This window comes from Cephus cinctus, unplaced genomic scaffold (assembly GCF_000341935.2).
Source record: "Cephus cinctus unplaced genomic scaffold, Ccin1 Ccin1_scaffold0215, whole genome shotgun sequence".
NCBI lineage: Eukaryota > Metazoa > Arthropoda > Insecta > Hymenoptera > Cephidae > Cephus > Cephus cinctus.
In genome coordinates, this window is record NW_014332933.1 from 1909423 (window position 1) to 1931653 (window position 22231).

Consider the following 22231-nt stretch of genomic DNA (forward strand, 5'->3'; position numbering starts at 1 on the left):
GTCATCCTTGTACCTGCAGTTAGGTATCGACGGAATCGTGGACGGCTAACCTGGAACACCCGGCAGCCTCCATCCCAGTGAAGACGTTGGTCCATGGAGTACTACAGAGACAAGGGCCGGTTATCCCAACCCAGGCAGCCCAGTGAAGTATCGAGCTGGGGTAACTGGGGTATTCTCGATAAAGGAGAGGATGTCTTCACCACTCGGAGCTCTGGTGGATGAAGTGGATGAAGTGGATGAAGTGGATAAAGTGGACCATCCCGACTGATACCGTTTATCAAATTTTTTTTGACTTTCTTTGGCCTTTTGTAAAGATCCCAGTCCTTCTACTATGTACCGTGGGACTGAATCCCTGTGCATTCTGCGGATGACCCACATTTAATTAATTCGTATTACATCCTAGTGGATGCCTGGCACCGAGATAGTAAACTGTCCCACAAAGGTCTCATTTGTGGACATCTTTCGAATTTCGAAATTTGGGGACGGTGTTTTCAAAAAATGCGGACACGAGGTATATCTGACTCTTATCTTAAATTCAATGTTACTCATTAAATGTCTCGACGCATGTAGTATCCGATAAGAAATTGATCAGCGATAACAATAACTGTATCGATGATTAATACGTTAATCTAATGTATTGCATTGAAATTTAAAAAAATGTTATATTTACATCAACAAATAATAACCTTATATAGATACGGCGCAATATTATCACGGAGTGCCAACAAATAATGATTTTAAAAATTAAAGAATACGCGATTACATAGCGAAAATAACGTAGGCTCCGAAATCATTGCATTCTACGTGACACGCTTTTATTTAATTTTTTATGAAAAAAATTTTTTTTGTCTAATCCTCGAACCGCCGAGTCTGCTCTCTAGTGCAGATAATAAAAATAAACTACCCGGGTAGTCTCGCCGCCGCTACGCTAACACGCGAGACTGCCGAATCTTTCGATCGACGGATGAAATTGAGGTGCAAATCGCTTCAGGTATCCAGCCGAAAGCAGGCAAATAGAGTAAAGATACAAATAAGTGCCAAAGGCGGTAAAAGATCGTTACAGTATAGAGCTCTACCCAATGTAAATCCTTGAGAAGTTTTATATCGTGAAAAATCGAAGATCAGGAGCAGCGACTCTCTGAGGTGGAAGCCGTTCAAGACGTGTACATAGCGAGCAATATATATATATATATATAGTATATCCATATAGAACTTTCCAAAGGGAGCATTCCGCACACTTAACTTCGCCTCTCCCTGCAAAATCCTCCAGAAGAAGACACGAGGGGATCTGTCAAAGTTTGAAGTATCCTTATTGGTCCTCTTTTTAAAATCGTCCGACCCACCTTCATTGGACTCGAGAAAATAGCTCTAGGGACATACGGGACTGGTACCAACTTTCGAGAAGCTCCTTGGGTAACGATATTACCAGTCAATCCCAGCACCAAGAATAGACGACGTCCTCGAAGGAATTCCTCCGGAGTTACCCACGGGACATGCCCTGACCTCCTTCCCATCAATCCTGTCCCTCATTTCCGGTGTATTCTCAAGTATTGCACAATCCGCCAATGCAGTGGATACAGCCGACGAATCCAAAACGTCACTTTAGACCAATGAGAAATCGATCGCCGTAGTAAACATACAGCGAGGATCCAACGCGAAAGATTCTCCGTCAGCCATGAACCCCAATACGATTGGTCCAAGTGCGTAAGGTTTTCCCAGATTCCACGTGTAATTCTGCAGCGAGTAACGCGAGGGATGCGCCGGCAAGTGCATTCTTGAGCCACCGCCCGGAATGGAAGCCGGCAAGACGAAGGGAGAGCAAAGGGTTGGAAGCCGAGAAGAAGCCAAAAGCCCTCAAGAGTCGTGACAGTGGTGCCAGCGTGAATTTTCGCCTAGCAAATTCTGCCGGGAACTCCTTGGTAAAAGAAATCGGCTAACCGTAGGACCGTGTGGCTTTCACGAAAGAGATACGTAAACACGTATGTCGTAATTCAAGCCTAATGGACAATATACGTGGTAGCGTAATATAAATGGTACCGGGATTGTGACCCTCGTCAAGAAGATGAAAGAAAATGAGTAAAACGCCGAATGTCTCCAATGTCAAATGCTGCCCGCAAACGGCCACCGCAGGTTTCTTCGTGCTGCTGCGTGGTTAGAGCGAGGGAAGCCAAAAAAAAAAAAAAAGATATTTTGCAAAATTTCCAAATTTTATTACGAGCTAAATGGGAATCGCTGACGGTCCACGGTCTGTCCCAGAGTATTAAATCATCGGGACGATAACTACGGCCAAATGACGACGTGAAAGCTTTATGTCTCGTATACGTAATATACAGTCTGCTTGGAGGCTCACTGTAAGGAAGCAGGGACCTAATGATTTTGGTGTCGCGGCAAATTGAATGGCGCAGCCACGTGACAGTGGGATATTTCCCGGGCATCGAAGCCTGGTGTAACAGTGTTAGGAGTCAATTTCCCCACGGTGAAAAGGTGCCCTAGGGCTTGAATCGGGAAGCGCCAGACACTGTAGTCAAAGTTCAGGTAGGAGTTGGGTGTACCTGCACAGGGCAAAGGGAGCCGAGCACTTTGTCGAAAGGGAAGCTGCAAGATTTGTTTACTATGCTGGCGTAGCTAATGCATTTTCGAACGTCCTCTGTAGACTTGCTAACGTGTAAACAAGTTGCGTCACGCGGCGTATACCGATCAATTGCGCAACCCGACCTAGCTGCGACATTGCCAAAGGTTATACCGTTCGGAATCGCGATAGTGACACCTGTCGGTGAAAAATTGCAACTTTCTCAGGACAATAACGCGACGCCAAAGCCAAGATTACGTGACGCTGGAAAATTGCGTTTTAATGTGAAATATTTAATGTCATAAGTACTCGGGGGATCGGTCTGTTGCAACGTGACGAAATAAGAAAATTGCCAAGGCGTCCCGACGCCCTATCCGCGACGGCTATTTATTTGCATTAGCGAACCAAACCAATGGGTTTCTTTTTCCCAACCAAGTAAATCTCTTTCCGATATCCACTCGAGAGGAAATTAAATTTCACAGCTGCAAACTTTGAATTTTCCCCGCGCCCACCGAGAGGACGCTGGAGAAATCACGGAGATCGGTATATACGTATATACATACGACGAGCATTATAGTAAAATTTACGCCGTGTTATTTATATAACGCCATTTACAGGTATTTTACGCCATATACCGATATCATGAATCTTTAAGAAGCCAAGAATCGAACGGGAAGTCAAAGTGCCGTCATAAATACGTATATCATCCCTATACAGTTCTGCCGATGTATTACCTCACAGCATGCACTCGGTGGGAATCAATAAATTTCATCCGACCCGACGATTTCGATTCCGTACAAAGAATTCCCGTATACTTGCCGAAAGCGTCCGTCTTACCTGGTGACCCCCTCACCCGCCGTGATCGGGGGTCAACAGGAAACCGATTAACCTGAGCATGGCATGACGATCTAGAGAATAAGCCAACGAAGGGATTGGCTTTTTAGTCAGCCCTTCTCATAACGAGGGATCTGATCCATCCCCGAGAAAGCAGGTCGGTTTTGGTACTAAAACTTCCTGACCCCAATTAGTCACCCGACATTACCAGAGACTCGGCTGTCGGTTATACCCATATTGACCCTTAATAAACGTACGCGCCTCTGTCTATATATTCCCCAACGTTAAGGGTTACCGGCGAAGGTATTGTTTTATACATTTTTTTTACGTCTTCCAAAAGTCTATACGGCATATCAAGTAATTTATCAAATTTGGCGTCGAACGAAATTTGTGCCTAGGTTCGGAAAAGGCATCGGCCCTAATGCGACAATGTTAACGACAGGCGGCCGATGGCTGGCAATTAGAGGAACTCCAAGACGGTGGGTCTCGTCTTACGTTGAATATCGGAGAGGGACCTACCTTGGCACGTTTAGCGGCTGGGCTGGCCTGGACTGGGTTAAGACTCTCTGGTGACGCTGATTGATCGGCGAGACAGTAAGTCCACCCTGGCGAAACACTTTGACCGAACTTCAAGAGCCGGCAGAGTTCGGCACGCTATTATACGCTTCTTGAATCGGAAGCAAATTGGAGGCATTAGCCGCGCTTGGTAAAAAGCCCCTCTCGACTCTCTTGACACATTCTTCGATGACTTAAGGTCAAAGTTCGACGGGTCCTTCTTAAACCTTAATGCGTCACGAGCGTGGGACGAGAATGAGACAAGTTTGGAAAGACGAATTTTCTGGGAAATTATTATAATGAAAAATCACATTGTCGAATTACTTAAATCGAACGGACCTAAGGAAAACGGCTTAGGATAATTCAATGACGATTGATAAGGAGAAAAATAATCAAATTTTCTATAAAATCCTTATATCGTATACAAATAACCAATATCGTTCGTACGCAACGAATCATTTTCAGTAAACAATCGGTTGATTCCAATAACGATAAGATTCGAGACGGATAACGGAGAATCTTAGAAAAATTAATTATCACTGCTGAGAGGTCGTGAAATACCGCGAATAATCTCAAGTACTAACAGGTAGCTTATCGGTGAAGAAAATTGTCAAATTAAAAAGAGAATGAAAGGAACCTAGAAAAATAATTCAACGTGTCACGTCATCTCACGTTTGTACAGTGACGCTTGGTACTTTTAATTAAATCTTTCCAGTGCTCATGCAACCTATTATTTCAGCCGTCACGTGCTAATTACGTAATAATAAGTAAAAAAATATCATTGAAATACGTGCTAGTCAAAATGGAAAAATTTGAGGACAGAAAAGGCTAAGAAAAAAAAAAAAAAATCCATTTCAGTAAACAAAGAAAAGCTCCTATGAAAACGCATGACGAAAAATTCTATTGAGAACCGTCCGCACTGCTACGGACTCGCTAACGAGCTTAAAACCAGATTCGAAGCCATATTACTCCAAGTACCGTAGCGAACCGAACGTAGGAAGCTCCAAGCGTATATTTCGTAGGCAGCACGCGCCGTGAAAACAGTAGGCCAAAATTATATACCAACTTAATAATCATAAAGTGAAGCGGTAGCTTATCGTGAGCGCGTACACGAGCAGTGGCTACAGGTAGTTGAAATTACGAATTGCTGATAAACAAAGAGTCCCAGGTAGGAGAAGAAGCTATTATATATAAGAAGCTGTCCATACGGTGAGTACAGGAAATCGAAAGCAGATTAAACCAATAGGCAACGAGAAATGTGTCGTTAAGGTTGAGAAGGTTGCCCCGGCAGAACGTCTGGCAGCCAATTGTAATAGGTTCCCAACAGTTGGGCAAGTTGGCAGACGATACGTTTTTTGCCGGGTGGCCAAGTTTGATGGTATATTACGCGCGGCCCGAATAGGAATAATAGGAAGGGAAACGTGAATAACTAGGAGAGACGGTGGAGAGAGAAAGAGGGAGGGAGAGCGAATGGTTGGAATGACGAAACGAGCGAGGGAGGCAGAAGCAGCGAGCAGAAGGGAGAAACGGGGAGAAGGTCCGGATGGGAGACATTGCATTGTGAGAAACGGGATCGAGGTGGGTTCGGAGTCTGTCGTCTGCTGATAACGTCCGCTATTCGCTCCGGCATTTTGCCCATAGTGGCTGACCACGGCTTTAACATGGACCCATTTCTTGTACGGTCACGTCCTCGTTTATGATATTCGTTTACAGTGCACGATAAAAGTGGTGTATAACGTGACGATGCTTATGGGTGACTGGCTGGAATTTAAAGACTTTTTGATAATTGATAAACAATTTTTTTAATTGAATATTTAAATACGTTTTTATATCGGATCGCTTGGTATCGTAATAATGTGTCAAGCGTTATTTTTTATTTTCAGATGAGACATTGGTAGGAGATTGAGCTATGAAGAAACGCGGCGCTACGGACAGTAAGGGGAATAAGAATCAACAAGAGAAATCGAAGAAGGACGAAGAGAATAAATTGGAGTTGGCACCACTGGACGACGATAGTCACAATCAGGGATTCGGCGAATGGCTGCGATCGAGTGATGGAGTCGATATGATGAGACTGTTTGTGCTGGCTAATTCTTTAGTCGTTTTCGTGACTATGGCGTGGCCGAATATGCAGGAGGCTGTTAATATTATTCGTGACATGTTTATGGGCGAGGAGGAGTGAGGTGGTGGGTCTTGATAAGCAATTTGGAGAAAGAGAAAAAAAGGATAAGGGTAACCTTTGGATTTTTGAAATATGGCGTTTTGACAGTGTATGAGAGTAAACGACAATTTGTTTGCTAAAAAGGAAGATTGAGATACCTTTGTTTGACTTGAAAGCAAGAGACGAAAGTAACCGTTGGGTCAAGTGGGAAGTTGGACGTGAAAAAAGATTAAGTAAATCCGACCAGTCTGTGTAGATGGCAGTGCTAACGATGGTACTGAGATTCCTGTTGAAGCGATGAGTATGGATTTTGCTTTTTACCAACGGTGGAACTGGTGTGTCGGATAGATATTTGAATAAGAGTCGAAAGTGTTTTTATCGACAGTCGATAAAGTAAATCTGTGGAAAATGTTGGCTCTGGTATTCCGTGGTATTTTTCTTATTGGCGTGCTCTCCTGGTACAGCAGCAGCGTATGGAAAATGATCGACGGTTATTTCAAAGAAAAATTTCAAAAGTATCTTCACGAGGAATACGAAAGAAATCCAAAAATGCGCGCTGACGTGGATGCATATGGCGCAGCCGATAAAAAGGCTGCACCTGTATTACCGACTGTCGAAAATTTAGACGGCCTCCAGAAAATTATCGACTTTCTCGATGAGCCGACTTGTACCGTCGATCTGGTTAATTCTAAGGATACGGAAAGTCGGTCAGGAAAAGATAAAACGAGTTGCAGCAGTGAAAACGAGGTCGTGAAGTCATCCATCGATAAAAATGCATTCTTGGAAAGTACGAAGAATTCAACAGCAATGAAGAATGACGAATCTCTTAGCGAGGGAAACGCATTCACTGATCGATCCACGGAAAAGTCGCGTACGACTATTGACACTGCTAAAACTGCCAAGGCTGAAGTCTCTAAATCCATCGACGGAGCAGCGAATAATAAACAAAAGTCGGGAGAATCATATGAGAAAAAATTGTCGAGGATAAAAATGAAATTACCGAGAGAACGCAAAAAGAAACTTAAGGTGAAAATAATAACGCTGACAGACGCCGATTTCGAATCGGCCAAAAGCAAAAGATCGGCCGACGACGATTTCTCGGAGTTCGACACAGATGATAGCATAGTCCAGGAAGTTCCCGAGGGAGTACTAGTTTCGGAATTGCCATTCAAGCCGAAAGCCGATATCGGCGATCTGGAGAGAGTCTCTCCCGAGGAGTATTGTCCCCTGACAATGGGTCTGGAGGATGAATTAAGTTGCGGCGAGACTCGAAAATGGCCCTAAGGACGCTATCAGTGCCAATTACAAGGTAAATGGAAACTGGTGTGAATTAACGAAGACCATTCGGGTCTCGGAAATGAGAGATGAAATTTTACACGAGTGACCAAGAGAAATCAAAAGACGGTGACCTTGAGGAGGCTCGGCACCGTTGTATTTAATATTCCTGAAGAGAGATGCCAACGGCGTAAAGTATTCAAGATTTCACGATCACTTAGAAAAAACAAAAAATTTCATCCACATGTACTTTCCACATAAATTCAAATTGGAAATAATAACGTGAGACAAGTTACGCAATTTTAATAATCGCCTCGAGGATCACTCCCAAACAAATCCAAATATATAGGGCTCCAATTACATAACTCCAAAATACGTATACGACGATATACTCGCGCGTAAATAGAAAAATAACTTTAACTGTGGCAATTCCGATAAATATTTGTGAAAAATATTTTTTTAAATACGTCACTACTCAAAAATTTCAACTACCGATCGATACTGTCAATCGCCATAAAAAAAATTCCAATCGCATTATCAAACTTTGCAAAACTCAAAAAATTCTAATTCGTTCAAACTATCTGAAAATTTCAAAAATTCCACTCCAAGCATTACTCCAGCCTGTGCCTAAGATATGTCATTCAGACAATATAATAATTCATATTTATACCAACACAGTCATTTGTGCGATAAATAATTGTATGTACAACGTGGGATGCAATGGGAATACCCCCTATACGTTGTATAAATATTTATCATCACGTGTGATTACACACGTGCATCGCTCCAAGAATGCTCTTAGCATTCGGCATTGGAATTAACGGGTGTGCGTCGGAAATGCGAGCCAACAAACGATGCAAATGCGAAGACCCAGTAATGCACTTGGATGCGATTGTGCGCATGTAACTCTTGTCGACTTATCTGCCGTCATGGAAAAAAAAAAAAAAAAAAAAAAAAAAAAAAAAGTAATCGCAAGGAACAGTGCGTTCATTTTATGGTTCGAACAAGCATCCGCTCCGTCTATATTCGATATTCCGTGGCCGTTTTGGTTTGGCACGATGCAAAACGAGCACATTGCGTCCCGTAAAGGACATAGCACTTGTAATATCATGCATGGGGAACGACGTTAGGAATATTTAAAAGCAGTTTTGACTCAAGGCAGCGCTCGGGAGACAAAAGGAAAGTGTACGCATTAAAATATCGCAATTAATAACAGAAATAATGCTGTAATTGTTACTTCCGTAATTTTGTTTACTTCAATATATATATATATATATATTCTTGGAAAAATGTATATATATAATACCTAGTTGTCTACTTGCGTAATAAAGGAGCGAGGGACTCAGCTGTTACGAAGAAACAGACTGACCTTCCATTACTTATGGATTTGTATTACGCGAATGTGCGTCGTGAGAAATCGATTAAAGGTTATTGGGAATAGTATGTGCGTATATATGTATATACATATATACTTGTATAGTTGCGCGTGACAATTAATGGAGCGGAAGATTGTCAATTAAATATATAGGAAAAATACAACCTAATTATGTATGCTATAGGACAATTCTATTACGAGAATTTAGTATGACACTGTTTGGCAGTCTTTTTTAAATCTCTTAGACGTTTCTACCCCGTTGGAAACATCACGTTACGATACGATACTCGTTAATTCCATAAAACGACTTCCGGGCATCGTTAATTTTTTTCCTTTTCGTAATTTCGCAATTTACTACACGTTCACTTACAAAGTCACGCATAGTTTACACGCATAGCCAGTGACAAGCAAAGGTCGTAATTTTTCGTGCCGCTGGTTCCGACGTGATTCTGAAATCATCTCGTATTTAAACGCGGTTGGATTCACATGGAAACGCAAAGCACTTCAAGCGATAAAGTTACACTTTTCTAAACGGTACATTAAAAGTTTAGCTAGTGCGTGCGTATGGGTATACGTATATGCGTGTAAGCACCCGTATTATATGACGGTAAGGAATCGCAGGTTGCACTGAGAACCATAGTAAAAGCACGACACGAATCTCTTTCATAGAAACGAGGAATGTGCCTCTCGAATAGTGGACCTGTTGAATGTCAGCTTTCAACAAGAGAGGTATATCCTTACAGTTCGCATACCAAGGTACAGAGGACTGGCAATGGTTGGCAGTTGGAGGCTTGTAGTCAATGCTTAGGATAGGTAGAGGATCCCTGAGGAGAGGACCTGGGTCGTCTGGGTTTCGAAGGACAGTATCGTACGGATGAAGCAGAAGCACGCCGAGAGGTAGAGAGTGATAGAGAAGACGAGTAAGAGCGAGAGAGAGAGAGAGAGAGGAGAGAATGAGTGAGTTAAGAGACTCTCACGGCGGGAGAAACGAGAAAGGAGACTCAAGAGAGGAAACGAATGAAGGGTCTAAGGATAAGAGAAAGGGAGAGGAAGACAGGTACCAGCATAGCTTGGAAACCTAACCTACAAGGGTCCAGATGAATTATTATACAGATATTAATATTTAACTAACCTTCAGTTCGTCGTTATCCTTCGATATTGGATTGGAGCCTGGATTCCAGTTTGATTTTGGTGCAGCCACTTTATACTTGAATCACAATCGCACTAGCCTTGTCAAAACATCGTCGAAAAACACTCGCGTTCTCCAGCGGCACATTTCACTCGCGTGCACGACGCGATTGCGGTTGGATGGATTTGTTAGTGATATCGAGTCGATTAGTTTTTGATAGCCGGATTAAATATTGGGGACTACAGGACGGAGAGGTAGCACTCGCGAAATACATGTGAAAAGTACGGGACTCGCGACGTTTTCGAAGGGACAGATAAGTCAACGAAACGCCAACCGATTGTGTTGCTGTTTGACCTGCCTCTGAACTGACCAATAGGCATTCAGGTGGTACACTGAAGAGAGGACAGACACAGAGAAGAAGAAGGGATACACAGTGACCACCTGCCGCGCAACCTGCTGGGGTCCCTGTAAACATATTCTTACTTGAAATTTAACCTGAAGGTGTTTTACCGAGAGTTTCTTATGGATCGGTAAAGCAGCATTTGGTTTCACTTGTAATTTAATGTAACGCTGGTATTTTCTTTGTGTTTTGTATCGTGATTAAATAATTCCTGCACTCCAGAAGGAAATTTATAAATCGGATGTTGATATTTACAAGATGGAGGCAACTGAACGTGAACTGTGTTGTATGAAATCGATTTTATTATATGCAGATATCTTCTTTGCCGATTTATATCGATCCCTGATTTATTGTACAAATACCTTTTGGAGTGCACTGAATATGCTAAGTATGCTCGTGTACTTTGTGCAATGCAATTTTTATAGAATTTCAATCCGTAAAGCTGATTAGCAGGACTCCGCGACACCCAGACTTGCGTGACACCAAATCCTATAAGTTCTTAGTTTATTTATCTCCGCTTGTGGCGTTGACTGATATTTCATTTTAGCTCAGTCGGTAAAGATGATTCTATATTATGTTTTACCATTATACGATACATTTCATATAGCGTCATGTCACGATGTGAATCGTGATGCAGTTGCAATTATGTGAAATGATGATTGCATGAAATCGTTCTTATATGGGAACAAAATAGACTCAGTGACAACTACGTTGTGGCCCAATTCGTATTAAACGGTGCACCTATTGTTCTTTATCTGTTTCCATCCATTTCACATTAACCCATATATATTCTTTAAATGATACTATTTTATATACAAACACAGACTTCATGAGACCTCGCACACTTTTTTTTTGTATTTTTCACGTATTTTTTTATATTTGAAAAATACGTAACGTACTTTTCACGTGGCCCTATTTGAAAGCTACTACCAACTTCCGCAAATATGTTTTAATGGGGCTATTAAGCCGAGCGTCTATTTACGAAATTCTTTAACGGAACTGGTTCTATGAAGACGAATAAAAACTTTTAAGTTTTCTGATACAATATGAAGCGTGACGGGGTAGGCGTCGGGTTGAGTTCCAAGGCTGACCAAACATTGGTACTTATTGTATCAAGTCTTGTTAACAGAACTGTTCATTCACTCGCACTCTGGATGACCACCAGTGCCCCAGAGGTTACTCTCGTGAACAGATTATACCAGCTTGAGTCGTCAAACGGTCGAATTTCGGGAAATCGTAATAAAATGTGTCGAAAATACAGATACTTCATGATGGACACTTATTCGGTGCAATTTTTAATTTGATAATTATGGCTGCATTGGTGCGGCTCAAACGCGGTAGCGTCCAACTTAGACATGCAGCTCTCGAAGTCAGGGGTAAGTCTAGTGAAATTTGATATACTATACATATATTAAGCCACAATAGTGATAATATTATTAAAAAGTAATGGTAAGGTATTTTTATTAAAATAATTTTTATTAATCACGCTCCTAAAACATTCCATAAATTGTATCGGTAATATTTAGAGTGTTGAATTGATTTGAATTTATAACGTGATTTATTTCCTTTTATCTCATCAATATCTCATTATTCATTGTTACGAGCAATAAATTTTATGATGTACATACCTACGACGACTTGCCCGATGTCAATTGACGCATCAAGGATATTTAATATCGAGTCCTATGTTTACAACCCTTACGTTTCATTTAAGTATTTGAAGAGGAACGGTAGTCTTTAGAATGTATATTAATGGTCGTGAAATTATAGGAAAATCGAATATCACAGATCACAGAATAAAAATTATATGCGTAAGAACGAAACGGTGGGCAATTATTTGCGTTACGTCACTGGTATACCAAAGTCGAGGCCGTTTATAATTTATTTCCCGTACTCGTGAGATAGTGCGTGGGGAATCAAATAACTCTTATGATAAGAAAGGGATGTGATCGTCTATCTCGCTGTTTTCGGGCTCTGTGAAATGGCGGAATTCGTTAAGAGAGGTAGTGTGCAGCTCGTCAAGCGTGGCAGTGTACAGATAAAACAAGCTGCGAAAGAAGTTCGAGGTCGGTACAATTTTTGAACTGAGTGTAAAAAAGGGAATATTAAAAATGATAAATTCAAAAGTATTAGTGTGAAAAGCATAATCAAAACTTTTATTAAGCAAGACAATTTCTGAGAGCATTACAATTTTTAAGTGTAACGAGTCTTTCATGGCAATATCGTAAATATATTAAATTACTTTTCTGAATCACGTTATATGGACGTAGATTTGGGAAAAAAATAGTGTCTTGTGAATTTCAAGAATTTCGTGAAGAAAAAATTGAATAACTATATAAATGAATAGTATGTAATTGCGCAATGTTAATAGATTATTAGGCAATAGCAAATAAAGTCCCTACGGTTAATAATGACGAAGTTCTCGTCTGAGCAAGTTATCAAAATCAAACACGCCAGTCGCCCGAATCATATTTGTACATTGCGATAAGGTTAAGAAAAATTATGATTGTTAAGAAAAATTATGATTTTACCGCAAACAATCTCCGTGCTCAGCTCGCCATTGGTTAGACGATTTGTTACACAATATCATTGAAAAAAGATATTTCCATTACACGAGCTATTCAGATTCCTGGGATATCGTGCACTACTGTAATAATTAGGAATATTTTGGTCTGTTTCTTTTAAATTGTTTGAAAAATGTTGGAAAAAGAATTATTAAATTTTGAAAAATGTTCAGCGGCCGTACGAGCGCGGCACGTCGTGGCCGCGCTCGTGGCCGTAGGATTTGCTCTCTGCGGAGCCGTCGAAGTAAGTTCATCGGTAGCCCTATTGGCCAATCAGGAGGACAATCATGCCATCATCGACACATCATGGCATTGCGACATGTTGGTCAACATCACAAGTCGAAATCGTACTGAAGATTTTGAAGTTATACTTCTTGAGGTACCAAACATTGAATCACAAGAGATACTGTACAATAAATAAAATATAAGACTGAAAAAAAAAAACATTCTTCTTTCAGCTACCACAAGAAGAGCGTGCAGAGTCAATTATGCGCGAGGCCTTTCTCTGGGGTCAGGTCGCAGGTCCCATTCTGGGTGGTTGTTTAGTTTGGGGCAGATCAGGCCCCTCAATGGTTTTCTCACGAGCAGTTCTCAGCGCCTGTCTTGCCTCCTTATTGGTCCCAGCAGCCTGGAGAGGTCCGTCCCACGTGGCACTCAGACTCTTTCAAGGATTATGCACAGTGAGTACGACCCAAAGCTAAAAATCTTGTTGAAAGAATTTTGGGCCTTATTACCCACAATGTTTACTTAATTGCATAATTGCATGTTGATCAATTGCTTACTTCAGGGTGCAACCATGCCTGCAGCTCACATGCTCGCCATGACCTGGTTCAAGAGCACTCATAGAAGTTGGTTCTTTAGTTGTTATGCCGGTAAGAATTCGATGCTTCAACAAGACGTCAATTTTTTAATTAAAACAAACATTACCTTATTACGTAATAATATCCTCCACTTAATATTTTCCATACAGCGGTTAGTGTAGGTTACTGCCTTACCGGCTGGATTGGCACTGCAGTAGTCCGAACATTTGGTCGAGATTCTTTATGCTATGGTTTAGTGCTACTTACGTTATGTTGGTACTTCACGTTCGGACGTTTCGTCAAGGATTCACCAAAATCTTACCAGCACGATACTAACGTAAGAATAATTACAGGACGAGAATCTAAATTGACGTTTCTTCAGTAATTAATATATTAACAGGCGGCTGTAATACCATGGGGAAAATTATTAAGATCCGTACCTGTGTGGGCTTCCGCCGTGGCAACGATGGGCAATCAATGGGGCGACGCCACTCTTTCTCTCGGCATGACGAAATACTTGAAGCTTATCTATGGTTTCTCAACAGCTAACGTAAGTTCGCCATAACGATTCACCGTAAGATTAGCAGCCATTGTATCAAATTGTATTTTTCTCTCTGCCTCGTAACCAGGACTCCGTGCTAACCACGTTACCGCACATCGGCCATTTTATGGCGGCACTCACGTGCGGTCTGCTAGTTGATCACGTACGTGAATCTGGAATAGTATCCACGACTACGGCCAGAAAGCTAGTGGTGTATACAGGTACGACTGCATTCTTGTTTAATTCAGTCGCCTTAACTGAATTGCATTTAATAACAAGTGTATTATGACTCTGACGTTTCAGCGCACTTTATACCGGCTGCACTTTTATTCGTGGCTGGTTATGCCGGTTGTCAGGCTTTAGGGGCTGCCTGGTTAGGCATTGCTGCCCTTCTCGTATCTGGCACTGCGCCTGCAGGTGCGCTTGCTGCGATTGCTGATCTTGCTCCTGAGGAATCTCCCGCATGTGCAGCTGCTGCCTGCGCTCTGTGCTCTACACTTGGCGCAGCCGGTTTACTCGCTGCTAATTATTTCGTTACCCAAGCTCTACACGGTTCCGTAAGTTGCAATGCACTTTAACGCAATTGGAGTACTGGGAATTCGTGTCTATTGATAATTAAAATTTTTATAATTTTCTTTCAACAGATTGCTGGCTCATGGCGTTTGGTATTTGGCGTTGCGTCTGTCGTCCTCTTGGCAACTGCTGCAGTTTTTCTCGCTCTTGGCAAAGGCGTCCCGCAACCATGGATTCCATCTGTTGCTAGACCACGCAGTCATGACGTTATTTACGAGCAGGATGTACTGGAACTCGACTACGAAGACGTCGGTGTCCAAACGGAACCTTTCGATCCATATGGACTGGATGAGGACGTCGAGAGCCTCAAAGGTGTTCCAAGATCGGCCTCGGTGCATTCAAAAAGCTCAATTGCACATGTTTAAATATTATAGTAATGACAGTTTTGACAATTCATCACTCACCTGTAGATATTGCTCAGTACAATGACTTGATAAATTTATCTTGCGTTTCGTCAGGTCTGTTTAAGAATTAGGATTCGAATCCAGTGATAGAACGGCTTATGGCAGGGAGAACAAAATAAATAGACACGTTCACAGTATTCATAAGAAATTATATCACTTTGCTCCCTTTAGGCATGCATTCACTTAAATTTTAATTAACGAATAATATTTACTCGATATAAGAAGGGATAATTTCTCTTAACAACCGTCATTATTTACACTGGAAAACCATTGCCGTACAATCGTGAGTGGGAAAATTAGAAAGTAGTTTAGTCACTCTTATATCAATCCCCGTAATGAACGGTAACGTCATACATAATAATAAAAAACGTATCTACACAACGACGTACATTCCATTTTTCATTAGAATAACGAGTGATCAATAATTAATCTCATAAGTGTCATATAAAGATAATGGATGCACGAATTAATGTAAAAATTCAAAATATGCTCAACAGGCCGTTAAAAATCCAAAAGCCAAACGAGAGTCGAGATTTCTGGCGAAACTCATTAATCGTAGTTGTATATAAATTAAAGTAAAAATATAATATTGCACAAAAACTAAAAATTCGTCTATTGTTCCGCAAGTGCATGTTATGTGCATAAACGAAAGCGTACTAATCTTAACAAGGAAAAAGACAGTTCATAACTGGTAACAATGCACAGACTGAATTGTCATTAAAGTGAATCCATGTCACTCGTCTTCTCTCTTAGTCTCTATCTCTTCTCTCTGTCTCTCTCTAGATTTTCTCTTTGGTACATTTCCTTATTTATTGTCTGAATGCACTGTACACACATACTGACTGTGAGACAGATTCTTATATCCTCTCGTACTTACCTGTTCAACTGACTTTTGGTTGCCTAGTGAAAAGCCTCGTATAGAGCCATGACGGCTAATTAGATAATTTACCAGAAGAGAGTATTTACCTTATAAGTTAGTATCTACGTAGCATACACGTTCACGTTATAATCTACTGTACGAACATAGAGAGAATGGCGGAAGTTTCTTGGCCGAGTGTTTCTCAAGTAGATCACTGTCTCCGCATAGAAGTCGTCTGTTTATTAATACAGACCTCATAGAAAACATACGCATTGTTAGCCATTATTCCACTTCCGTAGTGGTACCAAAAGCAAGTCTATTTTTCTTTTGTCTCATCTCGCCGTCATCCATTTAAGACATTTGGTACTTTGCGAAAGTGCTTGCCTCATCCAGAATCGTATTCCGTGCGAAGCAGCGTGAATGCTTTTCAAAAATGACTGACACGCAAAATCCCATGCGACCGCGTCCCGTTGACGCGTCCGTACGTTTCCGTTGGCTTTAAATGTCGCAACACGATGCTAATTACAGCCACCAGGTACATTATTATTCTTTCCCCGGTAGACCGTGCTGGAAGGCGCCTTATGAAATGAAATTCTCACACTGATTTATCTGTCGTTTTTTTCCTCCCCCTTTTTTTCTTCTTTTATTTTAATAACTTCATAATGCGTATATTACACTAGTGCCGCCTGAGCGAATGTGTGCTATTTACAAAAAAATGTCACTATTACATATTTCTGGTATAGTGCGAGAAGCACTCGTTAATCTATATGCTTATTTTTTGGTAAACTCCATTGCATGCTAAGATTTTCCTTTCGACGTGTACTGTACCGTTTCGTGAGTGCGCATATAAAAATTCTTCATGAATAAGCGGAATATAAATAATTACCACAAAAATTACTACAAAAATATAGTTTTGCATAAAATTACTGTATCATTGATTATATCGAAAAATTTCGTACGTATAATTTTTTAATTAAAAAATTATTACGTATGACAGCATACTGCTGAGGAATCTATATGATCTGTCACGTGAACGGCGCTTACATCTTCTTGCCGAACACGTCCTTGTCATCGTCGTTGTCATCAGTGATAATTTGCACGCTCCTGACTGGTCCAGATTTTCTGTACTTAGACGTAGGCGTGGTAGTAGACATCATCACGGTCGGTAAGGTAGGCCGATCGGAATTGATAGCCAGTTGCAGCATTCTTAATAACAAAGCCTCTCTAATAGGGGGCGGCAGAATTTCATCCCCGTCGTCCTGAACCTCCTGGGTGTAAAATTTCTGACGATAGACACGCTTCGAGTATCTAGGATCCTGATAGTCCTCGTACTGATTACCCTGATACAAAGGATTGATAGCCCTGGAGAATCCGGGTCGTCTGAGCGCGACCCGATCGCCGTACTGAACAGCACCCGATGACTGATCGTAGGAAAGTTCCTGTCTGGGAACAGGCGTTTGATAAGCAGGTTGATAAGACGGATAAGGTTGCTGATCGTACAGAGCATCCTCCAGATACGTCTTGGGATAGGTCAGTGCCTGAGTGCCATATTGACTGACCAACAGTCGCCTCAGGAGCATTTGAAAGTCGCGACGACTGAGCGGCGGGGAAATAGGATTAGGTGGTTCCGGCGGAAGTGCGATGGTACTGGATCTGTATGGATAATCAGGCGTGACTGTCTGATGATAATCCCGATCATCGACCGGTGTCGGAATGGGTCTTAGAATGGGTCTTGGCCGGGACTCTTGATCGTGATAGGGAACGGGTCGTGCGAATGGACGTTGGCGTACGTAACTGGGACTTATCGGGACTCTGGTACCTTCCGCGTTTTCCTGATTATTACTTTCAGTCAAATAATGAATATTTGAATCAGTCGTAGTCGAGTACCCCGGTGGTTGACTTGCCAGTGCTCTGTACAGTACCCTACCGACCGGAATGGGTCTGAACCCAGGATCATCATCCAGATTGGATTGACCAGCCTGCACGAGTATCCCGTTGGGCGGTAGTTCCCTTAGGTACTGCTCAGACTGCTGCCTGACGTAGACTGGTTCTGAATTCTGCCTTACGTAATCCCTATTCTCATTTTGCACCCTCTGACCTGGCCGAATTAATATCTCCTGCGGATGCCGTTCCTCTTGCGCAGCTTTCGTCTCGGACTCGTAAACTCGCGGCGAGTCGTACTTGCTATTTTCAAATCTCGCCGGTCCCAAATTATCTTGATTTACGTAAATCGTCTTGGGTCGTTCCACGCGGACGCCAGACAATCTCTGAACGACACGAGGCGGTGTGGTCGTCGTGAATAATGGTCTCGTGGTTGAAAGTGCACCTCCGTAAACGTCGGCATGATCCTCGTTCGCTTCGGCAGGCGAATTCGCCTTGGTAGTCTCCTCGTGCAACTGACGACGCAACGTGTTCCCAGTAGGGATCTTGATGTCGTCATCCTTTTCCTCAAATTCCTCGGTGATCGGCCGAAGATTATGATCGACGGGTCTTTTGGCATAGACGACTCTCCTGTAAGTCGGGTCCTTGTCCTCGGTGCTGGGTCTGTTGATTTGAGAGTCCTCGTCCTCGACCTCTTCCTCGACGGCGATGGGTCTCTGCTGTCCGTTTATGACGAAACGTGGTCTGGTCTTAGGGGTGGCTTTTATGTAGTGACCAAAAATAGCTCTTGGCCTTTCGGTAGTCGTAGACGTCGTCGTGGTGGACGTCGTCGTAGTTTTTCTCGTTCTTGGTATGGACTGTACTACCGAGGACCTGGTCGAAGCTTCCGTCGCGTACACGACGCTTGGTTTTCTCGTGGTAGAGCTCCTATTGGCTCGGGGTATACTCTGGACGACGGAAACGTGTTCCTGCAATGGCGAGACCGTGGTAGCTTTAAATCCCGTGCCGTTCGTCGACGAGTAGGAGACCCTCTTAATTTCACCTTCGGCGTCCACGAAACCGAAAGTGCCCTTGATGTTACCTAAAACGTCACGGCTCTCGACCTAACAAATTTGTTTCCCTCCTTCAGAACACAAAGGCAATTCACAGTGTCGCCTGGCAGAACTAATTAGGCGCGTTACGAAAAATAATAATAATCATGCAAAGACATCAGACCTCCCCGAAGCTAGTAACCCAATGGGCATACCTTGAAGGACCCGTCTCCAGCCTCATAGCCAAACGTGTAGGAACCGTCCTCGTTAACTTTACGTATCTGCTTGAGGATCGCCACTTGCTGATCGTGATTCGTCCCTGAAGTCTGCTGATCGGTGACGTTCGTACAGCCAGCTGTCACCAGGCAGAAGACAGCCATCAGCCATGGCGTCATCTTTAAAGAAAATTCAAAGGGTTTACACAATATTTCTAAAGCACGCTTACGCCTATGGCACTCGTCACGTCAACTCATAGCTTCGTACTGCGGATTTTTAATTTTCTTTATAACACTCTTGCCTACCATCTTCCTTTTTCTTTTCTTTCCTTTACTCGAATCGATTCGGTAACGTGGTAATTTTCTTTTTTACCGCACTTCTGCACTTCAAGTCGAGCGACTAGGTTCAAAATGTACCTTCGGAGTGGAAACCATGGTACCGCGCGTGCGGTGAATGTTGACAATACCGCGTGGGGTGCCGTGCACGGTGTTATATAGAGTGTCACAATAGGCAGCCATCACCCCTTCTACGCGTTCCTCCTAGTCGTCCACAACCTTGATGACCCCCAAGCGCACCTTCGTTAAGACTTCGGCGAATGGAGGTTTGGCACTGAACCCAGCCAATTTTAAATATCCTTTTGGACAACGATCACGAAATATTTAATTACTGTACCCAACTGGTATTTTTAGTTAAGAATTATCTGGGTTCCAGGTTTATTCTCACCTTTAACACTCGTCAGGTAGGCGTTGCAGTATCTTTCAGTAAAGTAGGTCGATGCCAATATGCAACGGAATGACTATCAATTAGAGTACATATGATTCAAAGTATTCTTAGTATCCTGAGACTAAGTTAAGAAAATAATCGTTGACTCTCCATGAACTCCGTACATGCCATAAAGTATGTTCGCGTATACTCGTGCATGAATAAAATAATAAAAATATATATCTGATAAAAGTGTCTTTATAAGATATAAATAATATATCTGTACGGTATAAATGAAATTTGCATTAATTCATTATTTAAATATATGCCATTTAGTAGCGCCATTCGCCACTGACAAATCCTGATAAATAAGCCATTTCCGCTGACCTGAAATCCACCGGTCTTCTACCTCTACAATCGAATTAAGGTGCTAACGAAAGGAAGCGCGATAGTTGTTTCGTAGCGGATGAAAAGTGAAGTGAAAAAAAAAAATATCATGACTAAAGTCAAAGAAACACTGTACGCAGACAGCCAAGTGTACGGAGAAGCAAGGATTCGCGGGGACAAGTGAAAGCCACGTGGGACCCGAGCGGGCAAAAGCAAGGAGAACAGTAGTAGACTGTAAAATGTGTAACAATAGTTCCCATAGTGTGCAACAGCAGTATTGTGAGCTCTAGCTCGACTCTGCTAGGCACTCCCACAGGACAATTATTATATCACGCAATTTCCTTTGGATTTCGCATCCAACGTTTGATTCCCTCTCTGGATATAAGCGACTATTCCGAGTATCCTGCATATATCGTGTTACGTGTATACACTCCGAACAAACTTACCTGAAACATTCGTTTCAGCCGAAGAACGACGATTGCTTCGGAGATTTTCTATCTTTTTATTACTTTCCGTTCGTCATTATTATTTCACGTCCATTAGCCAGTAGCGCCATATACCATTATTTTTCCTCGCTTCCTTTGTAATGTCTCCATTTACGTTTTATACGTGGCTGTTTTTCTGTCTCTTGCGCAAAAATTCTTCCACGCTGTTTTACAAGTCTGCGATGATATTCGGATGGATCTATCGGCGTCCTTTGTTGACTCACAGGCCTGGCTGTTGATCTTACTTTGTCTTACTTGTATGACGTATCTGCTCGGATAAATTTCATGACGTTATTAAGATTCTTGCGGCTTGCAGAAACGCGGGTTAATACGGTCTGGTATAATTTATACGTAGACTCGTATAAGGTGAACCTATTAACGGCGTTTGATATTAATTGTAATACAACCGCAATGAACGCATTACTGGGTACGTTATACCAGCACGCCTGTTTCATTATGGTAGGAAATGACCGGCATTCTTCACTAGGAAATTCAACTATTGTTTTTCTCTTCCACAGAAGTGAATGATTAGATCTTAAATATTGTATAAGAGAAGTTTTGACAGATGGATTTAATTTCACTTAGGATCTTGTCGAAGATATATCGTTAAATCGCCTCAATTCATGATGGATTCGTCATTTACTTTTTCCCGTTGTAACAAAAAAAAAAAACACGCGATGGATGTATTTTTGGTGAATTTAAAACATTTTTTTTAATATACGGTGTGACGTGATTTTTCGAATCACGGTCCCAAGGCGGCTCCGGTTACCGATACAGATAACGTTCTCGGTTTCTGGTTCCCTTCGGGTCGCCACCCTGCTCAGAAGCTACGCTCTCGGGTTCATTCGTACAGTTACGTCAAGGCTCTCGTAAGATTTCGTTATTGTTTAGTTGAGGTCGAGCTGCTCGAATCTGCCGTGGGGAGATAGTCTCGACGTACCGAGTTGCCCGGCAGAGGAGATGATAGTTTTTCTTGCCGTGTTTCGCTACGGTATAGCAAGTTCTCGGTTCGTACAGTTCTCGCGTTGTTCTCGCGGTATCCAGGCAATTCTATGAATTCCTGTGAGTGTTACGGAGGTGTAGTGCTGCGCCTTAGTGCAGTGTCCACCAGAGTGTCCTTTGGATCCAGTTCTCGGCCTCCACGGATTAGCTGCACCAGTTCCGGTGAGTCTCCCAATTTATTAATTGGTGAAGAGATCTCGATAGATAGTTAAGATTCTTTCTGATACGTTCTCGGTTCGTCGCTCTCTGTGTCTCGCACTATTTGCCGGACTCTTACTCCGACCCTCTCTACCTCAAACCCAGCAGCCTGAGCGGCCGTGCATTTCCGTAACCTTCCGCTCCCGTTCGTGCTTCCAGTTGCGTTTGCTGATTTTACGCTTCCCCAAAAATCGACAGGATCCGTTAAGCTACCGCCTCGTCCGATAGGTTCCGTCAGAGCTCTCGTTCTTGGTGGAGTTGGGCCTGTTCCACCCCAACTCCCAGTTTAT

The 22231-nt window shown here is 42.4% G+C and overlaps 5 protein-coding genes across 16 annotated transcripts in view; 3 read left to right on the forward strand and 2 right to left on the reverse strand.

Annotated features, from left to right (window-relative positions):
- Positions 1-10580, reverse strand: part of LOC107265051 — a 67638-nt gene extending 57058 nt beyond the window's left edge. For 2 of the 6 annotated variants that reach the window (XM_025082538.1, XM_015734028.2), the window contains exon 1: positions 9902-10578. The gene's annotated coding sequence lies outside the window, so the exon portion shown is untranslated. Of the gene's footprint in view, positions 1-9901 lie in introns of all 6 variants that reach the window. The other 4 variants (XM_025082535.1, XM_015734029.2, XM_015734030.2 and 1 more) reach the window with 4 other exon arrangements.
- LOC107265074 lies at positions 4943-6168 on the forward strand. Of its 3 annotated transcripts, none has more exons than XM_015734074.2 (2): positions 4943-5167; positions 5842-6168. In XM_015734074.2, exon 2 carries the CDS (start codon positions 5868-5870, stop codon positions 6138-6140), a length of 273 nt encoding a protein of 90 aa, XP_015589560.1. In that variant the 5' UTR covers positions 4943-5167; positions 5842-5867; the 3' UTR covers positions 6141-6168. The 3 variants fall into 3 exon arrangements, with proteins under 3 accessions (XP_015589560.1, XP_015589562.1, XP_015589561.1); XM_015734076.2 differs by lacking the exon at positions 4943-5167 and adding an exon at positions 5183-5634; XM_015734075.2 differs by lacking the exon at positions 4943-5167 and adding an exon at positions 5183-5536.
- Positions 6495-8359, forward strand: LOC107265067. The gene has a single exon (XM_015734062.2). The coding sequence runs from the start codon at positions 6528-6530 to the stop codon at positions 7401-7403; it is 876 nt and encodes a 291-aa protein (XP_015589548.1). The 5' UTR covers positions 6495-6527; the 3' UTR covers positions 7404-8359.
- Positions 10581-11440: 860 nt separating the features above from the next.
- On the forward strand, positions 11441-15317 carry LOC107265057 (sialin). 3 transcript variants are annotated; one of them, XM_015734048.2, is made up of 9 exons: positions 11441-11674; positions 13036-13241; positions 13321-13542; positions 13650-13734; positions 13833-13999; positions 14063-14212; positions 14292-14424; positions 14507-14760; positions 14848-15317. In XM_015734048.2, exons 1-9 carry the CDS (start codon positions 11608-11610, stop codon positions 15139-15141), a joined length of 1578 nt encoding a protein of 525 aa, XP_015589534.1. In that variant the 5' UTR covers positions 11441-11607; the 3' UTR covers positions 15142-15317. The 3 variants fall into 3 exon arrangements, with proteins under 3 accessions (XP_015589534.1, XP_024938310.1, XP_015589533.1); XM_015734047.2 differs by lacking the exon at positions 11441-11674 and adding an exon at positions 11809-12364; XM_025082542.1 differs by lacking the exon at positions 13036-13241.
- A 1326-nt stretch (positions 15318-16643) lies between these two features.
- Positions 16644-19623, reverse strand: LOC107265054. Of its 3 annotated transcripts, none has more exons than XM_015734040.2 (3): positions 19584-19623; positions 19167-19346; positions 16644-18888 (listed from the first exon to the last, which is right to left on the reverse strand). In XM_015734040.2, the coding sequence occupies exons 1-3, from the start codon at positions 19599-19601 to the stop codon at positions 17080-17082; spliced, it is 2007 nt and encodes a 668-aa protein (XP_015589526.1). In that variant the 5' UTR covers positions 19602-19623; the 3' UTR covers positions 16644-17079. The 3 variants fall into 3 exon arrangements, with proteins under 3 accessions (XP_015589526.1, XP_015589524.1, XP_015589525.1); XM_015734038.2 differs by having other exon boundaries at positions 16644-19023; XM_015734039.2 differs by having other exon boundaries at positions 16644-19023; positions 19473-19613.
- Positions 19624-22231: the final 2608 nt, after the last annotated feature.